The sequence below is a fragment of the Equus quagga genome, chromosome 11 (genome assembly GCF_021613505.1).
Source record: "Equus quagga isolate Etosha38 chromosome 11, UCLA_HA_Equagga_1.0, whole genome shotgun sequence".
Classification (NCBI taxonomy): Eukaryota; Metazoa; Chordata; class Mammalia; order Perissodactyla; family Equidae; genus Equus; species Equus quagga.
In genome coordinates, this window is record NC_060277.1 from 46,336,976 (window position 1) to 46,359,251 (window position 22,276).

General features: G+C 37.9%; 1 protein-coding gene across 11 annotated transcripts in view; it reads left to right on the forward strand.

Moving 5' to 3' along the window:
* Window positions 1-22,276, forward strand: part of SNAP91 (synaptosome associated protein 91) — a 140,397-nt gene that overhangs the window by 36,935 nt on the left and 81,186 nt on the right. For all 11 annotated transcript variants that reach the window (XR_006890796.1, XR_006890797.1, XM_046677284.1 and 8 more), the window contains exons 3-7: window positions 12,709-12,851; window positions 13,516-13,591; window positions 14,552-14,654; window positions 16,625-16,718; window positions 18,352-18,463. Coding sequence is in view for 9 of the 11 variants with exons in the window: in XM_046677284.1 (XP_046533240.1) it covers window positions 12,709-12,851; window positions 13,516-13,591; window positions 14,552-14,654; window positions 16,625-16,718; window positions 18,352-18,463 (528 nt within the window). In the remaining 2 variants the exon portion in view is untranslated. The remainder of the gene's footprint in view (window positions 1-12,708; window positions 12,852-13,515; window positions 13,592-14,551; window positions 14,655-16,624; window positions 16,719-18,351; window positions 18,464-22,276) is intronic.

Here is a 22,276-nt window from a genome sequence, read left to right on the forward strand (position 1 = left end):
TTATGGCTAAAAATCTTCTAACAAAGTCATAAGGATGTTTACTGATCTTGGGAGAAGAATGAATGCACTCAATGAGAACTTCAACAAAGAGTTGGAAAATATAAGAAAGGACCAATCAGAAATGAAGAATACAGTAATGGAAATGAAAAATTCACTAGAGGGACACAATATCAGAGTAGATTATACAGAAGAATGGACCAATGAGCTGGATGAAAGACTAGAGGAAATCACCCAAGCTGAACAGATAAAAGAAGAAAGAACAAGGACAGTCTAAGGGACTTTTGGGACAACAACAAGTGTACTAGCATCCATATTATAGGTCCCAGAAGGGAAAGAGAGAGACAAATGAGGAGAATCTATTTGAAGAACTAATACCCCAAAACTTTCCTAACCTGAGGAAGGAAACAGGTATCCAGGCACAAGAAGCACAGAGACCACCAAATAAGATGAACCCAAAGAGGCCCACATCAAGACACATTATAATTAAAATGTAAAGAATTAAAGAGAATCCTAAAATCTGCAAGAGAAAGGCAACTAGTTACATACAAAGGAAACCCATAAGGCTATCAGCTGACTTCTAGCAGAAACCTTACAGGCTAGAAGGGAGTGGCATGATATATTTAAAGTGCTGAAAGGAAAAAACCTGCAACCATGAATACTCTACTCAGCAAAGTTGTCTTTCAGAATGGAAGGAGAGAGAAAGAGTTTCCCAGATAAGCCAAAATTAAAGGAGTTTATCACCAAGAAACCAGTCTTACAAGAAATGCTAAAGGGACTTATTTAAGTGGAAAAGAAAAGACCATGAATAGGAATAAGAAAATTATATATAAAAAAGGAATAAAATCATTGGTAAAGGCAAATATACAGTAAAGGTAGCAGATCAACTACCTGTGAAGCTAATATGCAGGTCAAAAGACAAAAGTACTAAAACTATCTATTTCCATGATAAGAAGGTAATGGATACACATGCACAAAAAAAAGTTTAGATATGATATCAAAAACGTAAAATGTGGGAGGAGGGGAGGAAAAGTGTAGAACTTTTTTAGCAAGAGATCAAACTAAAGAGACCACAAACTTAATATAGATTGCTCTATATGTAGATTGTTATGTATGAACCTCATGGTAATCACAAATCAGAAACATATAATAAATACACAAAAAATTAAGAGAAAGGAACCCAAACATAATACTAAAGAAAGCCATCAAGCTACAAACAAGAGAGCAAGAGAAGAAGAAAAGAACAGAGAGCTACTAAAACACTCAGAAAAAAGTAACAAAATGGCAATAAGTGTATTCCTATCAATAGCAACTTTAAATGGCAATGGACTAAATGCTCCAATAAAAAGGCATAGGGTGGCTGATGGGATGAAAAAAGAAGACCCATATATATGCTGCATACAAGAGATCCACTTCATACTTAAAGACACTCACAAACTGAAAGTAAAGGCGTAGAAAAAGATGTTCCATGAAAATGGCAATGAAAAGAAAGCTGGGGTAGCAATAGTTATATCAGACAAAACAGACTTTAAAGCAAAACTGTAACAAGAGACAAAGAAGGGCACTACATAATGGCAAAGGGAACAATTCAACAAGAGCATATAACACTTATAAATACATATGTACCCAGCATAGGAGCACCTAAATATATAAAGCAATTTTTGATAGATATAAAGGGAGTAATAAACAGCAGCACAATAATAGAACTGGACTTTAACACTCCACTTACACCCAGTGGATAGATCATCCAAACCAAAGATCAATAAGGAAACATTGGCCTTAAATAACACATTAGACCAGATGGACTTAGTAGATAGAGAACATTCCATCCAAAAACCACAGAATACACATTTTGAATGCACATGGAACCTTCTCCAGGATAGATCACATATTAGGCCACAAAACAAGTCTCAATAAATTTAGGAAGATTCAAGTAATACCAAGCATCTTTTCTGAGCACAGTGGTACAAAACTAGAAATCAGTTACAGGAAGAAAATCGGAAAAGCCACGATATGTGGAGATTAAACAAAATGCTACTGAACAACGATTGGGTCAATGAAGAAATCAAAGGAGAAATCAAAAAATGCCTGGAGACAAATTAAAATACGACATGCCAAAATTGATGGGATACGGCAAAAGCGGTTCTAAGAGGGATGTTTATAGCAATACAGGCTACCTCCACGAGCAAGAAAAATCCCAAACAGTCTAACGGTACACCCCCAAAGGAACTGGAAAAAGAACAAAGCCCAAAATCAGTATAAGGAAAGAAATAATAAAAATCAGAGGAGAAATAAATGAAATAGAGACTAAAAAAAAAAAAAGAAAAAAATCAATGAAACCAAGAGCTGGTTCTTTGGAAAGATAAACAAAGTTGACACTCCTTTAGCTAGATTCACCAAGAAAAAAAGAGAGAAGGCTCAAATAAAATCAGAAATGAAAGAGGAGAAATTACAATGAACATCTCAGAAATACAAAAGATTGTCAGAGAATACTACAAGAAGCTATATGCCAACAAAATGAATAATCTAGAAGAAATGGATAAATTCTCAGAATCATACAACCTTCCAAAACTGAATCAAGAAGAAATAGAGAATTTGAATAGACCAATCACTGGTAAGGAGATTGAAACAGTAGTCAAAAAGTTCTCAAAAAATAAAAGTCCAGGACCAGATGGCTTTCCTAGTGAATTCTACCAAACATTCAAATGAGACTTAATACCTATCCTTCTCAAACTCTTCCAAAAAATTGAAGAGGAAGGGAGGCTGCCTAACTCATTTTTTTTTTCTTTTTTTAGATTTTATTTTTTTCCTTTTTCTCCCCAAAGCCCCCCAGTACATAGTTGTATATTCTTCGTTGTGGGTCCTTCTAGTTGTGGCATGTGGGATGCTGCCTCAGCGTGGTTTGATGAGCAGTGCCATGTCCGCGCCCAGGATTCGAACCAACGAAACACTGGGCCACCTGCAGCGGAGCGCACGAACTTAACCACTCGGCCACGGGGCCAGCCCCTACTGCCTAACTCATTTTATGAAGCCAACATTACCAAACCAAAACCAGACAAGGATAATGCAGACAAAGAAAATTACAAGCAATATCACTGATGAACATCCAAGCAAAGATCCTCAAAAAAATACTAGCAAATCAAATATAGCAATACGTTACAAAGATCATACACCTTGATCAAGTGGGATTCATTCCAGAGATGCAGGGATGATTCAACACCTGCAAATCAATACATGTGATACACCACATTAACAAAATGAAGATAAAAATCACATGAGCATCTCAATAGATGCAGAGAAAACATTTGACAAGATACAGCATGCATTTATGATAAAAACTCTGAATAAAATGGGTATGGAAGGAAAGTACCTCAACATAATAAAGGCTGTATATGACAAACCCACAACTAATATGCTCAATGGAGAAAAACTAAAAGCTATCCCTCTAAGAACAGGAACTAGACAAGGATACCCACTTTGACCATTCTTATTTAACATAGTAGTGGAGGTCCTAGCCAGAACAATCAAGCAAGAAAAAGAAATAAAAGGGATCCAAATTGGAAAGGAAGAAGTGAAACTGCCACTATTTGCAGATGACATGATTTTATATATAGAAAACCCTAAAGAATGCACCAAAAAACTTTTAGAAGTAATAAGTGTATATGATAAAGTTGCAGGATACAAAATCAACATACAAAAATCAGTTGTGTTCCTATACACTCACAAGGAAATAGCAGAAAGAGAAATTAAGAATACCATCCCATTTAAAATTGCAACAAAAAAGAAGAAAATGCCTAGGAATAAATTTAACCAAAGAGATTAGAGATCTGTACACTGAAAACTATAAAACAGTTTCGAAGGAAATTGGAGGTGACACAAGGAAGTGGGGAGATATTTTATGCTCTGGGATTGGAACAGTTAACATAGTTAAAATGTCCATACTTCTAAAGCAGTCTACAGATTTGATGCAATCTGTATCAAAGTTCCAACAGCACTTTTCACAGAAATGGAATAAAGAATCCTAAAATTTATATGGAACAACAAAAGACCCCAAATAGCCAAAGGAACCCTGAGAAAAAAGAACAAAGCTGGAGATATCACAGTCCCTGATTTCAAAATATACTACAAACCTGTATTAATCAAAACGGCATGGTGTTGGCACAAAAAGAGACCCACAGATCAACGGAACAGAATTGAGAGCCCAGAAACAAACCTACACATCTATGGATAGCTAATTTTTGACAAGGGAGCCGAGAACATATAATGGAGAAAGGAAAATCTCTTCAATAAGTGGTGTTGGGAAAACTAGACAGCGACATGCAAAAGAATGAAAGTAGACCATTGTGTTACACCATATACAAAAATTAACTCAAAATGGATTAAAGACTTGAATGTAAGACCTGAAACCATAAAAATTCTAGAAGAAAACATAGGCAATATCCTCTTCAACATTAGTCTAAGCAGCATATTTTCCAATAATGTGTCTGACCAGGGAAGGGAAGCAATAGAAAAAATAAACAAATGGAACTACATCAAATTAGAAAGCTTCTGCACAGCAAAGGAAGCTGTCAACAAAATGAAAAGACAACCTAACAATTGGGAGAAGATATTTGCAAACCATATCTCCGATAAGGGGTTAATTTCCAAAATGTATAAAAAGCTCATACATCTCAACAACAAAAAAGCTAACAATCCTATTAAAAAATGGACAAAAGATCTGAACTGACATTTTTCCAAAGAAGATATACAAATGGGCAACAGGACCTGAAAAGATGTTCAACGTCGCTAATTATTAGGGAAATACAAATCAAAACGACAATGAGATATCACCTCACATCTGTTAGAATGGCTATAATTAACAAGACAAGAAATTACAAATGTTGGAGAGGAGAGGATATGAAGCAAAGGGAACTCCCATACACTGTTGTGGGAATGCATACTTGTGCACCGCTGTGGAGAGCAGTATTGAGATTCCTCAAAAAATTAAGAACTACCATACGATCCAGCTGTTCCACTGCTGGGTATCTACCCAAAGAACATGAAACCATGAATGTGTAAAGATACATGCACCCCTATGTTCGTTGCAGCATTATTCACAGTAGCAAGACTGGGAAGCAACCTAGGTGTCCATCAAGGGATGAATGGATAAAGAAGATGTGGTAAATATACACAATGGAATATTACTCAGCCGTAAGGAATGATGAAATCTTGCCATTTATGACAACATGATGGACCTTGAGAGTATAATGTTAAATGAAATAATTCAGAGGGAGAAATTCAAATACCATATGATCTCACTCATCAGTAGAAGATAACAACAACAACAAGCAAACACATAGAAAAAGAGGTTGGATTGGTGGTTACCAGAGGGGAAGGGGGGAGGGAGGAGGGTGAAAGGAGTGATTAGGCGTGTGTGAGGTGATGGATGGTAGTTAGTCTTTGGGTGCTGAATGTGATGTAATCTACACAGAAATTGAATTATAATGAGGTACACCTAGAATTTATATAATGTTTTAAACCAATGTTACCTCAATTAAAAAAAATCCCAGTAGACATTTTTTTGTTAATTGATAGGCTCAATCTAAACCCATATGGAAATACAAGGGATCTAAAAGAGCTAAGACAACTTTGAAAAAGAATAAAGTTAGAGGATTAACTTTACCTGATTTCAAGAGTTCTCAATTTATGGTAATTAAGATAGTGTAGGATGTATGTAAAGATAGACAAATAGATCAATAGAACAGAATAAGGAGTTGTGAATTAGACCCAAAAATATGCATTCAGCTGATTTTTGACAAAGGTGCAAAGGCACTGCAGTAGAGAAAGAGTAGTGTTTTCAACAAATGGTGCTGGAACAGTTTGATATTCAAATAGGAAAAAAGAAAGACCATATATGCACACATCATACCATTTATAAAATCTAACAATGTGGGGCCTTCCTGGTGGCATAGTGGTTAAGTTCACATGCTCCGCTTTGGCAGCCTGGGATTCACAGGTTCACATCCCGGCCACGGACCTAGCACCACTTGTCAAGCCACACTGTGGTGGCATCCCACATAAAATAGAGGAAGATTGGCACAGATGTTACCTCAGGGCCAATCTTCCTCAAAAAAAAAGAAAAGTAACAATGTATTATAGACCTAAATGTACAAGCCTAAAACTGTAAAACTTCTAGAAGAAACATAGGAGAAAATACATGTGACCTTTACTTAAACAAATATTTCTCGGATATGACACCAAATGCATGATCCATAAAAGAAATACTTGATAAACAGAACTTCATCATCATTAAAAATTTCTGTTCTTTGGAAGACTCTGTTAAGAGAATGAAAAGGGACGCCACAGACTTGGAGAAAGTATTTACAAATCATATATCAGATAGAGCACTTGATCCAGAGTAACTGAATAATAAAAATACAAACACCCCAATAAAAATGTTCAAAGAATGTATACCAGTGATGACTAAACTAATGAAAAACACATGAAAAAAGTGTTCGGCATCCTTAGTGATCAAGGAAATGCAAAGAAAAACCCCTATGAAATACCATGTCAAATCTGTTGTGATGACAAAAAAAACCCCCAAAACCTGAAACACTCGTATACTGCTGGTAGGAATGTAACATGCTACAACCATTTTGGAAGTAGTTTGGCAGTTTCTTAAATATTTACTTCCAAATGACTTAAACATTCCACTCCTAAGCAATTACCCAAGGGAGATGAAAGCATTTGTCCGTACAAATACAAATACTTATATGTCAATGTTCATAGCAGCTTTACTTGTAATAACCAAAAACTGGAGTCACCCCAAATGTCCATCAGCAGGTGAATGGATAGACAATTTTGGTTTGTCCGTATTTCAGGATACACCTCAGCTATAAAAAGGAGTGAACTATTGATACATGCGACAACTCAGATGAATCTGAAAATAATTATGTTGAGTGAAAGAAGCCAGACTCCCCCCCAATGAAAAAAGTATAATTCTCTTTGTAGAAATATAGAAAATGCAAACTCATGTATATTTATTGAAAACAAATTGGTGATTGATAACACAGGGGAGGCAAATTGGGAGGGGCTGGAAGGAGGAATTCTACAAGGGCTCGAGGAAACCTTTGTAAGTGATGGGTATGTTATCATCTTGATGTAGGTGATAGTTTTATTGGTGCATATGTTTGTCAAAACTTATTAAATAGTATACTTTAAATATGTGCAGTTTTTGTATGACAGTCATACTTCAGTAAAGCTATTTTTAAAACTACCAAAGAGATACCAAATCTGTCTTCCCAAGTTCAACTAAAACTTTGAATTCTGAAAAATTGAAATATGACAGATATTTAGCATTTAGATTCTCACAGTTTTCAAAAATATTTTTTCTTCACATTTGTCTGTGCTTTGTTTAATCTTTTGAAATTCTTTAAATGGAAACCGTTTATTTTTTGAAGAAGCGGATTAGTATAAACTCATAAACTACTCGTGAAAATATAAATTAGTGCAATCACTATGTAAAAACTTTTTTCTTTTTGAGGAAGATTAGCCCTGAGCTAACTGCTGCCAATCCTCCTCTTTTTTTTTTTTTTTTCCTGAGGAAGACTGGCCCTGAGCTAACATCTGTGCCCATCTGCCTCTACTTCATATGTGGGACGCCTGCCACAGCATGGCCTGCCAAGTGGTGCCATGTCCGCATCCGGGATCCGAGCTGGTGGACCCTGGGCTGCCAAAGTGGAATGTGCACACTTAACCGCTGTGCCACCAGGCCAGTCCCAGTAAAAGCATTTTACAGGGGCCGGCCCAGTGGTGTGGTGCTTAAGTTCGTGTACTTTGCTTCAGCAGCCCAGGGTTCGTGAATTCGGACCCTGGGTGCGGACCTACACATGGCTCACCAGGCCATGCTGTTGTGGCATCCCTCACACAAAATAGAGGAAGATGGGCACAGAAGTTAGCTCAGGGCCAATCTTCCTCAAGCAAAAAAAACCCAAAACATTTTATAAAGTTAAATATGTGCATAGTCTACTACCTGACGATTCTCTTTCTAGGTGCATACTAAGAAGAGCAGCTCTCAAACTGGTCTCAGGATTCCTTTGTACTCTTAAATATAGAGGAATTCAAAGTTATATATTTACTGTATTAGGAATCAAAACTGAGAAAATTTAGAAATATTTTTCATTGTTAATTAACAATAATAAGCCAATTGATGTGTTAACGCAAATAATATTTTTAGGGTAAACATTTTCCAAAACCAAAAAAATAAAGCTAGAAGAGTGATATTGTTATATATTTTTACATATCTCTGTAATATCGTCTCAATAGAAGACAGAAGCTTGTATCAGTTTCTATGTTCAATTTGTTGGGATATGCTGTTTTAGTTGAAGTAGATGAGGAAAATCCTGCCTCGCACAGATATGTGACTGGACAAGGGAGAGCTATTTTAATAGCTTTTTCAGAAAATTCTGGATAGTCTTCTGTGATACTACACCATAGCTCTCTAAGTGGTATTTTTTAAAATTTAAGTTGCAGTGTTGAATCTGAAACCGCATTAGTGAACTTTCTGTATTCTCTCGTCTTAAAATCCGTTAGCATTTGTCTGTCTGTACTTTGAGTGGATTGAGTGTGTTATTTTGTAACATTGTGCGCTTGTCATTTGGAAAATATTGTTTCACTGAGTTACTCACATCTTCCAAATGTTGACACATTCCACTATAAAAGATCAACAAGTGATAGTCATTAATGTCACCAACAATCTTATCAGAAAACTCTTGAAGAACTGGAAAACCGTCCAACTTATTATGGCAGACACAAGTTTTCTAAAATTCTAATTTTTACTTGAAAAACTGAATTTTATCATTGACAACCAGTTCTGTCATTTGTTTTCTTTGGAGTGACAGGCCCACTTTCTTTATTTTTGAGAAAAGAACTGCTAAACACCAAGTCTGAATCATCATGGTTTGAAGTTTGTCAGTCATTCTTTCAAGTAAAAACAGTGGTCTGTGAAAAAAGTGATTAGTTCAGCTCACAATTTAAACACACAGTTGCTTTTCTTTGAGGCAGGCTTGACCTTTGTTAGGCATCAGAGGTGCTTTATGCATACTTCCCATTTAGTGACAGAACAGAGTCAGCAAACATTTTCTATAAAGGATAAGAGAGTAAATATTTTAGGCTTTGTGGATCACTGAATTGGGTTTGAGTTGGGTGTTGTGACTATTCACCTGTGTCGTTGTGGTGTGAAAGCAGCCTTAGACAGTATGTAAACAAATGGGCATGACTGTGTTCCAATAAAACTTTATTTGCAAAAACAGGAAGCAGGCCAGATTTGCCCAGCAAGCTGTAGTTTGCCAACCCCTGATGTAGAGTATTAAAAAGATGAGTATTTGAAAGTTAAGAATTAATAAAATTAGCAACTTTTACTGCTTCATCAATGGCATGCCTCTCAGTAGTGTTACGTCTGTCATCATTCTTGCATCTCCACTCAAGAGTACCCATCCTTACCTCTCTTCATTGTATAACCCTCCCCTCTGAGGCTAACCTCAGCATCTGAGCCCTGGATTTTAAAGCTCACCTCGCCTCTAGAATTTCCCCTAAATTGTCTACTCTCTTTGCAACCTCACCTCTTTTTGGCTTTTCCGACTTGATCTCAAACATCTTTAAATGTCTCCCATCTTTAAACCATAAACAGCCTTCCTTTGACCCCTCTCGCTCTCAAACCCAGACTACGCTTGAGCTTTATTTTCTTCACATGGCAGCATTCTCCTAGTTTTACATTCTATTCTTGGGGGTTCAGCTTGCGACGACTTTCTGCAGTATTTGACATCGGTGACCCCTTATTGCTTCTTGAAAATTTTGAAGCCGTCTTCTTAATTAGTCTCACAGTTTCGTTTCCTGGGCTTCTCTTTACCGTTCTGACTGTTGTTTCACTCAGTGTTCTTCCGTTCATCTCTTAGTTGTTGGTCTTTTCTTAGCTTTAATTCTTATTTCTTTTCTTATTTATAACGTATAGTTTTCATTGTTCTTTGATGTCTGGGTTACCTCTTTTTTTTTTTTAAAGATTGACACCTGAGCTAACAACTGTTGCCAATCTTCTTTTTTTTTGTCTCTGCTTTTTCTCCACAAATCCGCCTGGCACATAGTTGTACATTTTGGTTGTGGGTCCTTCTAGTTGTGGCACATGGGATGCCACCTCAGCATTGCCTGACGAGCTGTGCCATGTCCGCGCCCAGGATCCGAACTGGTAAAACCCTGGGCTCCTGTCAGATGCAACCTCCTAGACATCGCCATTCATTATCTCCCTCTATTTCTACTGCCTTTTCGTTAGTTCAGCCTCACCATGTCTCTAATGCTCAACTGGGCTTTCTAACTTACCCTTGTCCTCTCTTCTAGTGTATCTTTCCAGGCAAAGGTGATCATTCCTTATCCTGTGCCTCTGCTTACCTTGCAGACAGATTTAGTAGTCAGTGAATAATTTGGTTGACTGTAAAAGCAATATGTTATTGGTACTTTTCTGCTCAAAGACTTCTAGGGGCTGCCCTTGATCCCTAGGGTGAAGTCCAACTCTTTAATGAAATGTATGAGATCCCTCACTGGCCATTCCCTAGCTCTTCAGTTAATCTCCTCCCCACCACCTGGCCACACATACCTAGCCCCCAACCACCACAGTTCTCCAAGGACGCATGACCCCTTATGGCTCCACGCTTTGCACATTTGCTAAAAATGTCCTTCTCACTCCTCTCCCATGTCATAGCTGACTTCAGGGTCCCACTCAACTCTTTCTTCCCCATGGAGTCTGTCCTAATTCCCCACCGTATTCTCATAATGTAGTGTATGTATAACAGTATTTACAAACATTTATTTTAGGCACCTACTTTGTTCAGACAGTTTGCAATCCTTATAATAGACCTGAAAAGTAATAATTATTACCCCCATTTTAAAGATGAGAGCCTGCATTGAAGACACATTAAGTAAGTTTCCTAGAGTTACACATCTCAACAGGGGCTGGGCTGGGTTCTGGACCCGGGCTCTTTCTGCTCTGTCGTGCTCTCTCTCTTGACTCATCTCTCGTAGGGTTTCTCTGTTATCTGAACGTGCATTCATCTCTCTGACCAGCAATACATTTCCATATCGTTAGTTCAATAAATAAATGAATAGAAGGATTTGTGACTGACACAGAATTTCAAGCTTAAAGTAGTCCCATAATATAGTCTCGGAAAACAGTGTTATCATGTAGTGATTTTTCTTTTCCAAAGAAGTTCATTTATATTTTCAGCAAAGTATTTTGGTTTCTATACATTTTGCTGAACAAATGTTTATTGTGCAGTGTTCTGCAAGGCCCTGCATGGGAAACAGACATTGGTATGAGGATGTTTCCATCCTCAAGGGGCTTTGGTATGGTAGAAACTTACGACAGATCTACATCTAATCCGAACACCCATGAGGAACAAAGTGCCTCAGGTTTTAAAGTAGAGGGAGGTCCCATCGGACTGCATTTGTGAGGAACCAGGAAAGATTTCCTGATGGGTGAGTAGTAGAATTCCAATAAAGGAAAATATTGAGGGAGGGTGTTCATGGGGTAGGGATGATGACAAGAGTTTAAAATAAATAGAAAGTAAGAAACAAGCCTGATTTGGTCCACTTATAATTCAGAATAGTTATTGGTACCCTTTGGTCTTAGAGTTAAGAGCTATTTCAGTGATGGAGTATTAAGTTTTTAAAACCTGTTTATTGTAAAATAAATGCATAAAACAAATGTAATGATTTTATGACTACATAAATGATTACTTGTGTACTTCATGATTCCTGAGTGTGGACTTTAAGCAAAGAAAAGGATGGTTTTGTCTCTGTGCTTGTTGCACAGAATTTCTGAGGAACTGGGTGTCACCTGCAGTTCTGTGCAGAGGGTGTGGCCTGTAAGAGAAGTCGTGCGTGGTGGTGTCCTGGGGGTCATCCTACACTGTTGGAGTTGGCTTCTGTTCCTTAGCACGTGATCTTTGGTTGCCTTAGCTAACTTTTTGACAGACCACCACTTTTTCTGGATTCTGGGAAGCCCCTCTTGGCCACTATACAAATTTTTTTCTTGAGGTACACCCAGAATCGTACTGCTAATATGTAAATGTGGACAGTGAATGTGTTACTAAAAATTTACTCTCTTATAGGCTCAGGTCAAATCATAGTAGTTTAATGCATGCATGATGTTCTCTGAATGCTTAGATGGACAGTGGAATTCTTTCCTCTTTTTCTGTTTACTCTCATTTTGCCACTTATACAACAAGCGTGTTAGCAAAATTAAAATCCAAGTGAAGTACGCTCTTACTATAGTGTTTCAAAAAACACATTTATGTCCTTGCCTTCAAATGGCATATAGAGTAAGTATCTGCGTGTTTGAGACGTTGTTCTAGGAGTGATGACAGAGAAGAGTAACATGAGGCTTAGATTTCCTCAAGTTTGTAAAATGACCTTGGTACCAGAAACCAGATAAAATTCAGAAGAGGATACAGGAGAGAATTCAATAGCAAAATTAAGCTCAAGAAAAAATAAATACCTTGAGTAACTAGTACATTTATGTGTTTGTGTGTGAAAATATTAGTTTAATTTTTAAAAATTTTCTTAGCAATTTTCAAAACAATTTTGGACCTATATTTTAGTTAACGGGTTTAAAGGTTTAAAATTTGAAGTGAGTTTTTGTATGTGATGAATAGTATCATAGACCGATATCTTCTGTTTTCATAGATTTGATCCAGGCTACCAATGAGACCAATGTGAATATCCCTCAGATGGCTGACACGCTCTTTGAGCGGGCGACGAACAGTAGCTGGGTGGTTGTATTTAAAGCTTTAGTCACAACACACCATCTCATGGTGCATGGAAACGAGGTAAACTAAGCAAACTTAACTTTTCTGTTTTTAGTGAGGGAGGGAGGTTTTCATGAAGCAGTGTGCTGGTAACTTAAGGCCCTTTGAGTTTTACTAACTAAGAGAAAAAGAGGAAATCCATAGTTCAAAATCATCTAAAGTACAATGTTAATCTTCTGTTTTGCTGTTTTTTCAAAAAGTGTTGTTAGACGTTTTCTTAGAGATATTGAAATATTAAATATTATTTGTACCTAAAATGTATGTACCATATAACCATCTTATTGGGCAAAAATGTTTGGAGAAAGGAACAACAAAATTATTTTCCCATAGCAAATATACTTTTGTGCCTTTAAGCAAAAATTGCTTTCATAAAAATGTTAAATTTTGGAAAATATTGATAAAATGAAAATTACCCACTTGATATGAGATGCCTTCTGAATCCTATTAAATTGCCGTGTTTCTGTTATATACAGAAATGAAAGATTGTGCAATTTAATTCTAAGTCAATGAGTATTGGTCAATCTTTTTTCCCCCTCAGAGAAAGTCAGCAGACTAGGAAACTTTATAATTGAGTAAAAGAGATCACGATGAGAATTTGTAAAAGAAAAAATCCGTTCAGTATCAGAAATTGTTTATAGGTATGATTTGAGAATATTGCTGCTTAATTCTAATTTTTGTTTTTCAGAGATTTATTCAGTATTTGGCCTCTAGAAATACATTATTCAATCTCAGCAATTTTTTGGACAAAAGTGGATCCCATGGTGAGAATATTTCTGTTTTATAATTTTCTTGCTAATGCTTTTGATCCAGAATTTCTTGATTTTTGAAGTGAGGTTATTAATCCAAAATTATTGTAATAGCTCCATTGAATATTTAAGAAAAAATATAAAAGTAACTGTATAGTTACTTTATAGTAACTTTAAAATATTTAATTGTTAGGGGCTGGCCCCGTGGCATAGAGGTTAAGTTTGGCACGCTCTGCTTCGGTGGTCCAGGTTCGCAATTTCGGATCCCAGGTGCGGTCCCACACCACTCGTCAAGCCATGCTGTGGTGGCAACGCACACCCAAAATAGAGGAAAGATTGGTACAGATGTTAGCTCAGGGCCAATCTTCCCCACCAAAAAGTGAATAAATAAAATTGTTAGAAAACTCAGCATATGAATTAAATATTAATTTCATTTTTGTCTTTTTCAGTATTTACTATAAAATGTAACAGTCGACATGCTAGACCCACAGTTGTTTTGTTTATGAACGTGCAAGAGGCAGTGAAATGAAACATACTTCCTCAGTAAAAAAAACTCTAGTCTTAAAGACGTGTTCTTTGTAAATTAATAGAATTTGAACTGCAATTGTTTGTTCATTCATCATATTTACTGGTTGCCTGTTATGTGTAAGATGAGTTCTCAGAGAGCTCTCAGAGAGCTGCATGTATTATGTCTGAAACAGACTGTAATTTGAAACAGTGAGCAAAAATGCAAGGAAACGTTAGAAAACACCTTCTGTACAAGGATGATAGCATAGCTAAGCTGTATAGTCTTGGAACATCTCATGCCAAAAGTATTGTTGCCTGAAATAGGATTTTAAATGAGGCCTGACTGATACACTTATTGACCTCATCCTAAAATTATTTACATTTGAAGAGTTTAAATAAAAACTGGTACTAAGCAAAGCACCATTGAAGGTATCTTATTAACTAGTTGTATTTCCTCTGCCCTTCCAGGTTACGATATGTCTACCTTCATAAGGCGCTATAGTAGATATTTGAATGAAAAGGCTTTCTCTTACAGACAGATGGCATTTGATTTTGCCAGAGTGAAGAAAGGGTATGTTTTATCCTTCTCAGATTTATTTGAAGAGAATTAGTCTTTGAGGTATACTTGATTTATTTTAACTAAGTTTAAATGCCAATTAATTTTGATCATGAAGGCCTAGTTTATAATCACTTGAGAAAAAAGCTTGAGAAAAAAGCTCAATAATATTATAGAAGTTAGCCTTGAGGTTGCAATGTGCACTACTTTGTATTTCCATGGGTAAAATCTGATTTGCTGCCCAGAGTTGACACAGTGTAACATTTTATTTGTTAAAATCAATTCAAAATTCTGAAACTCGTATATACCTTTAAGTAATTTTAAATGGAGAGAATTTAAACAAGGTTCATTTAAAAGGACAGTGGCTGTGGTCGACAATAGTTATTTCAATGTGTTTTGACTGAGGTGAAATTGAATCATGTTTATGGTGGAGATCTGTTTTTGAGAGGTAATACTGCCCTGGTATTACACACACACACACAAACCATAATTGAGCTAATTATTAATGCTAACCATTAAGAAAACCTCACTGAAACAGAAACACTTGCATTTCAATTTTTAATAACTATTTATTATCCTGTAAAAATATTTGAGTTTAATCAGAAGTGTTCAGCCATAAATTTAGGCAAATCTTGTATTTGTTCCCAACTTGAAATAATGCAATGTATTGTAGAAGGTTTGACATTTTAGTCTCAAGAATCCACACAAAAAGATAGAACTATTTTTCTAATAGCTGACCTAAACTTAGCTTTGAACTACTTTTTTATCATAGTGGTAGAAAATACAAACTTACCTGTTCAAAATAAATTAGTTTCTTGTGAATGAACATTTTATAAAATTAAGGTTTCCAGAGGCCAGCCCTGTGGTGTAGTCGTTAAGTTCACACGTTCCACTTTGGTGACCCGGGTTTCCTGAGTTCGGATCCCGGGAACAGACCTACACACGGCTCATGAAGCCATGCTGTGGCAGTGTCCCACATACAAAATAGAGGAAGATTGGCACAGATGTTAGCTCAGTGACAATCTTCCTCAAGCAAAAAGGCTAAGATTGGCAACAAGTGCTAGCTTAGGGCCAATCTTCCTCACCAAAAAAAAGAAGAAAGAAAAATTAAAGTTTCTGCTTCATCCCATTCTCATTAGAGATGATTCTAGTTCGTATGGCTTCCTCTGACTTCTTACATTGGTCCTGGGCAGCCATTGCTGATGTTCCTAGCTGCATTGTGGCCTCTCCACAATAGATCCACAGCTTTCTTAGCAATTTCAGCACTCCTGTATGGGTACATAAGGACACTTTAGGATGCATTCACTACCATCGAAGTAGCAGAGACCCTGAAAGTTGCCATCATCAGCCCATTCACATCACCTGGGTATTTTCCTCCGCTGTTTCAGTATGGCTGCTCCTGACCATCACTGGAGGCAGAGGCTCCCTAGGAGGCCCCTGGGTGGGTATCAGGTTCAGTGCCCCCTTTGATGCATGCTTCAGCACTAACCTCCAGTCGCGTCCTCTGCAGCTAGTTGAACTCATCTCCCTTTGGTCAAACTGTGCATATCAGCATGCCTTTTTCTTTACTTGATGCTTAGTAGACGGTACGCCCAGCTCTATAGGTTTTGTAGACTTCCAAGACATGTTTTCTCTCTCTTTCTCAAAAACAAACAAATAAACGGGGGTTTAGGAAACCTAAATTTTTAGTACTGTTATCTCTTTTATAGACTTAGAAAAATCCATTCAGAAATCAACTGACCTCTTTTATCCAGACCACATCGCTTTCTTCCTGAGGCCGTGCAGATAAAAGGCACTGTCTGTGTGGCCAAAAACTGAGGATGGATAAGGAGCGTAGAGAGGGGAGTCAGCGACAACCTCTTCATATCTCACAATCATCCACAAGATTAACGAGGAAATAGGCGGGAAAACAGCATAGGACAACATATGTGGTCTTGAATTTTCCACATATGAGGAATTTTTATCTTTTTTTTGTTTAATTGTAGAGCCGATGGGGTGATGAGGACAATGGCTCCCGAAAAGCTCCTGAAGAGTATGCCAATACTGCAAGGACAGATCGACGCCCTGCTTGAATTTGATGTATGTATCTCACCAGAAAATGTTTCTGACAGAGTTAGTGTTGTCTTTTATTTGAAGGTGGGCTACAGGTAAAGCTTCGAATTTCCTCAGGAAGCCAATTTAGATCTCCCTCATATAGAGGAGTATGATGTACACTTGGTTCAGGCTGTTAGCGTGGTAGAGATGATTTGGGTTGCCCAGGTTGTCGGAGCAGTTTACCAAGTGTTTACTTAAGTCGTGGAAAAATACAAGTGGTTCATTCTTGGAATCCATGTTTAGAGCAGGATCGTGGCCTCCTGTTGGGTTTGACAGAATGAAGTAGCTGCAAAGTGTGCCTTCAGGCAGCAAAATAACTTAGCCTGCTGTTAGAAACCATTTTGTATAAACTGCTTAAATGACACCTTCCACCAAAGAGAATTATTTTTGTTTTGTTGTGGTCCTTCTTCCTGGCAATACCAACAAGACTTGTCTCTTAAAATCATACCTGTATCTTGACTGTGGTGGTAGATACACTAACCTACACACGTGATAAGATTATATAGAACTAAACAGACACACACAAGTCAAACAGGGGAAATGCGAATACAATCATTGGATTGTATCAATATCAATATCCTAGTTAGTTTTGAAAGATGTTACCACTGGGAAAAACTGGATAAATGGTACATGGGCTCTCTCTATATTTTTTCAAGCTGCATGTGGATTTATAGTTATTTCGAAATTAAAAGTTTAATTAAATACATACATCTGATTCATAAAAACAACGTATTCTGACATGTAGGACGATCTTAAACTGGCGTTGTTAGCTTTCCTCTTTTTTGGTGGTTGCCTAAAACAAAGATTTTTTCAAATATTAGTAACTTAATATCTCTGTTAAGGTTATACGATTTAATCTAAAATGAGTCCTAGTCACAACACCCAACTCCTGTGAAATTTCAGTAAAGCAGCAAACCGTCTTACTGTTTTGTGACAGATTTTACAGGGAGGACTTCACTGGGTATTTATGTAATTGCTTCTCTCAACATTTTTTTCTTTTTATTTCTTTGTTTTCCTTACCCATAATAATGGTGCCATCTTAATTAAAGGAGAAAAGAAGTCCTAAGGGGAAAAGAACAGAGCTTGAGGAGTTGTGTGGACAAGGATTGGGGAATGGAGAGTCATTCTTCTTCTGTGTGTTGGTGATTAGAGCATTTTGTAGATGGGTGAATGCTGTGAGTCTCAAGAATGATTTTAGGGGTAGGTGGCTAAGGGACCTGTCCCCACACTGTGCTTCCTCCCTGAGTCACCGCAGGTCCCTGGAGGCTAGACCTTCCACAGAGACCATTATATGAAGGAAGTGGAAAAATGTAATAAACGTCATAAAAGCAGCGAAAGACCAGATGTTCAAAAGTTGGATTTGATTGATCTGTGGATCATTGATCAAGTAGAATGTATATATGTCTTATAATTGATAGGGCTAACTTCATTGCTTAAATTGAAGCAAAAAAATATGCACTCCATTTTTTTGATATTGGTAGGGCTGCTAAAAGAGTTACACAACATTTGTAGAATGTGAATGAATTTCTTAGTAATTACTTGAGACATTTTAATGTATTTTGAGAAAAATTGTCATTTGATGATATGCAGTTAACATTAAATTTTCATCTTTTTCTAGGTGCATCCAAATGAGCTAACAAATGGTGTCATAAATGCTGCATTTATGCTTCTTTTCAAAGATCTTATCAAACTTTTTGCCTGCTACAATGATGGAGTTATTAACTTACTTGGTAGGTAGAACTACTGAAAGGTGTCTTTGAATAAAGACTATCAGAAGGCAAAGATTTGGGTACTGCAGATTTCATACATAAAAATCTAAATAGAGGATTCATTCAGGTCACCTTTCTATATGTGTTCTTATGTCAGTGAAGATTAAGTACAGGAAATAGAAAGCACTTTAGATGTTTTAAGTAGGAAGGCGTTTCATACAGGGATTTTGGTGCTTACAGAATTTTGGAATGACTAAAGGAGTAGGTTCTAGGCTGTGCCTCTTGGATATAAATCCCATAACAATAAATAACTGCTCCACCGTGCTGACAACCACCTCTGATGCCATCCCTGGAGATGCTCATATGTTGGTGTAGTTCCATATATCTGACCATCTTTCCCTTGACATAAAGTGAAAAATCAGATGGATACACAGCTTGAAGTTTGGCTACAGTGAACGATTTCTTTCTACTGTCAAGGTCCCCCCTTTGTGGAGATACAGTGATTCAACAAACCACTTCCAACTGGTTCCAACTTGAACAAACATCTCTAAACCAAGCTTGAATTCTTCTTTTCCTCTGCCAGCTGGTTATAGGGAACTCCCCAGAGGCCATAGGCATGAGTCGAGGGAGAAATTTGAGTGCAGAAGAGTAGGTGCACTGGGAATATGAGCCTTCTGCTCATAAAGCCTACATGAGCATTCAGGATCTGCTGGAGGCTGATCTCTTAGGCCACTTCCATTTGCTGATGGAGTGTTCTTGCACTTGTCCAACTTTATGATTTGGTTTTTAGGTAACACTTGAGGTCTTATGATCACTTGGTATTGTGTGGTCAGAATCTCAGTCTCTAGAAGCAAGCCAAGAGAAATTTTTCCAAAGGAGGTTAGTTACTGTCTGAAGAAGACATGGCTGTGCTCCAAAGCACTAGAGGCTTCTACTGTATTTTCCAGTTGGAATATGCCAGAGGCACACTGCAGCATTTGGATCTGCTGCGGACACTCTGAATGCCTTTAGATCCGCAGGAACAGGGGCCCATGTGGCTCAAGTTTGGAGCAGTTGCAGACCCTTTCCTTGATCTGGACCCTACTTGTATCTGACACCATACCCGATAGTCTGTTTAGAGCAGCGCACAAGCACATGTCATTGTATGTTACTGACAAAACCAAAGAAGCTAAGCAAACTTTTGTCTGCATTTTAGTTATGGGGTGCAAGGTGAAACAATTTGTCTTTCACATGGGGGTGACCTTGGGGCCTTCAGAAACTTCATTGAGTTAGCAAGTCCCTGAACTTCCATAGATTCTGTCTCCCACACTTTGGCATACATAGGACGTATTAAGGCACCGAGCATACCTGAAATTCTTACTTACTGGGTTCAGTCAGCCTGATGTCATCAAAGAGATATCCCATGGGATTATGACAGCCAGAGAGATTGATATCCTTGAAATAAGACAGTGAGGGTGTACTGGCATCCTTGCCAGGTGAAGGCAAACCGTTTCTGATGAGCTCTGTTTATTGGGCTAGAGATAAAAAGAATTTAATAGTTTTATAGGTGCCTGTCAGGTGTCAGGAGCTGTGCTGATTTTATGCTGGTAAGGAGGACACATCTGGATCTCTGCCAGTAAGAGTCATCCCCTGATTAAGTTTGCAGTGACCTACTATGAATCTCTCAGATCCATTCGTCTTTTGCACAAACCACATACACAAGTTAACTGGAGATATGATGGAATTGCTACCGCTGGCCCTTTGCAGAGATCAGGAAACCAGTGTGGGGATTCTGCTAGTTTCAGAGTTATTTCTGTCTCAACTATGTATTTAGGAAACTGGTGAAATAACCACAGATAGTTTCATGCCTCTACCAAATCTAATTTTCTTTTATCGCCTAATTCCCATAAAGCTTCCACTCAGATTAGTGGAACATATAGTGGCATTTTGGGTCCCCAGGGAGTAGCATCAGCTTAAAGTTAGTGTCCCTGAAGAGTCTGGGTTTGTCTCTTTCCCCTGGGCATAGTCACTCTGGTAAAGAACCCTTTGCAGAAGACTTGGAAAAAGTGCTTTTGGGTGTTTCAAGGACCTTCCTCAAGAATATCTGGAGAGCTAATTAAAATTCAGAATCCTAGACCTTCAGCTTAACCCAGAGATTTTAATTCCGAAAGTCTGAGGGAGGGTCTGAGAATCTGCATTCGTAGTAAGGTCCTGAGCAGTGCCCTTGCTGCTGGGCTGCAGTTTAGGAACCGCTGCTTAAAACCGCTTCCATATGCTCAGGTTAAGATTTTGAATCCATGCTTTTTAGCATCTTCGCCCAAATTGATCAATTATAAATTACATCACAAAATCTGATGTAATATTCCTTCTGCCCTGCTCAGAACCTTCAGACTCTATTCCACTTCTCTAGATTTTTATCAATGAGAGTTGCTAGATTCAGGGGGAAAAATACAAGACGCCCAGTTCAATTTATATTCAGATCAACATGAATTTTTTTTTAATATTAATAAGTCCCGTACAATATTTGGGACATACTTATGCTAAAAATTATTTATTTACAATTTAAATTTAACTCAGTGTCTTGTATTTTATCTGGCAACCCTACTGCCAACATAAATTTGCAAAGTCTTGCACCTCTTTTAGCATGTATGTTTCTTCCTCCTGGGTCAGACTTTGTCCTCGTCTCCCTAGGGCACGCTGGAATTTCTGGATTCTGAATCTCCTTCTAGGTATTGAGGCAATTGGCCAGGGGGAAAGGTAGGTAGTTGACGGATAGGGGCATGAGGAGAATTTTCATTCCCTCGTGAAAGTTGAGTTGATTACAGGATCTCCAAGCAAGGCAGGGCCAGCCTCTTCAGACTGAGAAGGGAAACGTTCTTCTAGCAAAAATAGCTCAGTTTGGTTTGAATCTACCCAAGAACTGCCCTTTCCAGTTTTCTCTCTCAATAAACATCCTAACTTTCACAAAGGAGACCATGGCGAGGCTGGGAATTTAACTTAACCACGTATATTATAATTCAGCAGCTCCCAAGATTAGACTCTGACTTTCAGTGATGACAACCCTCGTCTGCATGAGATAAGATTATTTTAAGGCAGCTTGGAGTACCGCAGTCTGACTGGTGCCCTGAGCCAATAATTTACAATCGTGTGTTGTCATTTTCCTTTTTAAGCTCTCCAGTGGAATCAGGAGCAGCTCTGTTTGCCTTATTCCCATCGTGGTGGTCTATCCCAGCAGCTGCTTGGTCTGATAAGCTTCATTCTAGGTGCTCATTTCGGAAAACCATAGGTGATAATTTAAGTCATTATTTTGCTTCTATATGGGACAGACTGGAAGGGTCCAATTTCCTTCATTCACAGGTGGTCATCACTGCCTTCCAATCCGATCAGGTTACAGCGTGTCTGATCCCAGATTCCCATCTTTGACATTTTTGAGGGTCTGATTTCTACAGCCGCTTCAGGTACCAAATACTGTGTCTATTCAAGAAACAGAAACCACTAAGTCTAAATAGTCTAAATAGAAAGGGACTTAACACAAGGAGTGAGGTGCTTATGTGAGTATTGGGAGCCTGCAGGAACTGGTTCTAGGCTCAGTCTCCTGAAATACTAAGTTCTTGCACACTAGGGAAGCTGCTCCTTCTGAGGCCACTGCTTTACAGTATGCGAAAATAAGCTGCTGCCAGCACTTCAGCTGCCTTGCAACCTAGAAACCTAGACACTTGAAGACTCAGGGAGTAGGGAGTCAGATCTAGTGGCTGTGACTGTAGCCATTATTCCTTAAAACCCAGGAAGCTGGAGGGTGGACAGGGGAATGCTGCTGAAAGATAATCTCACACTTTTAGAATCTCATCACTTGTC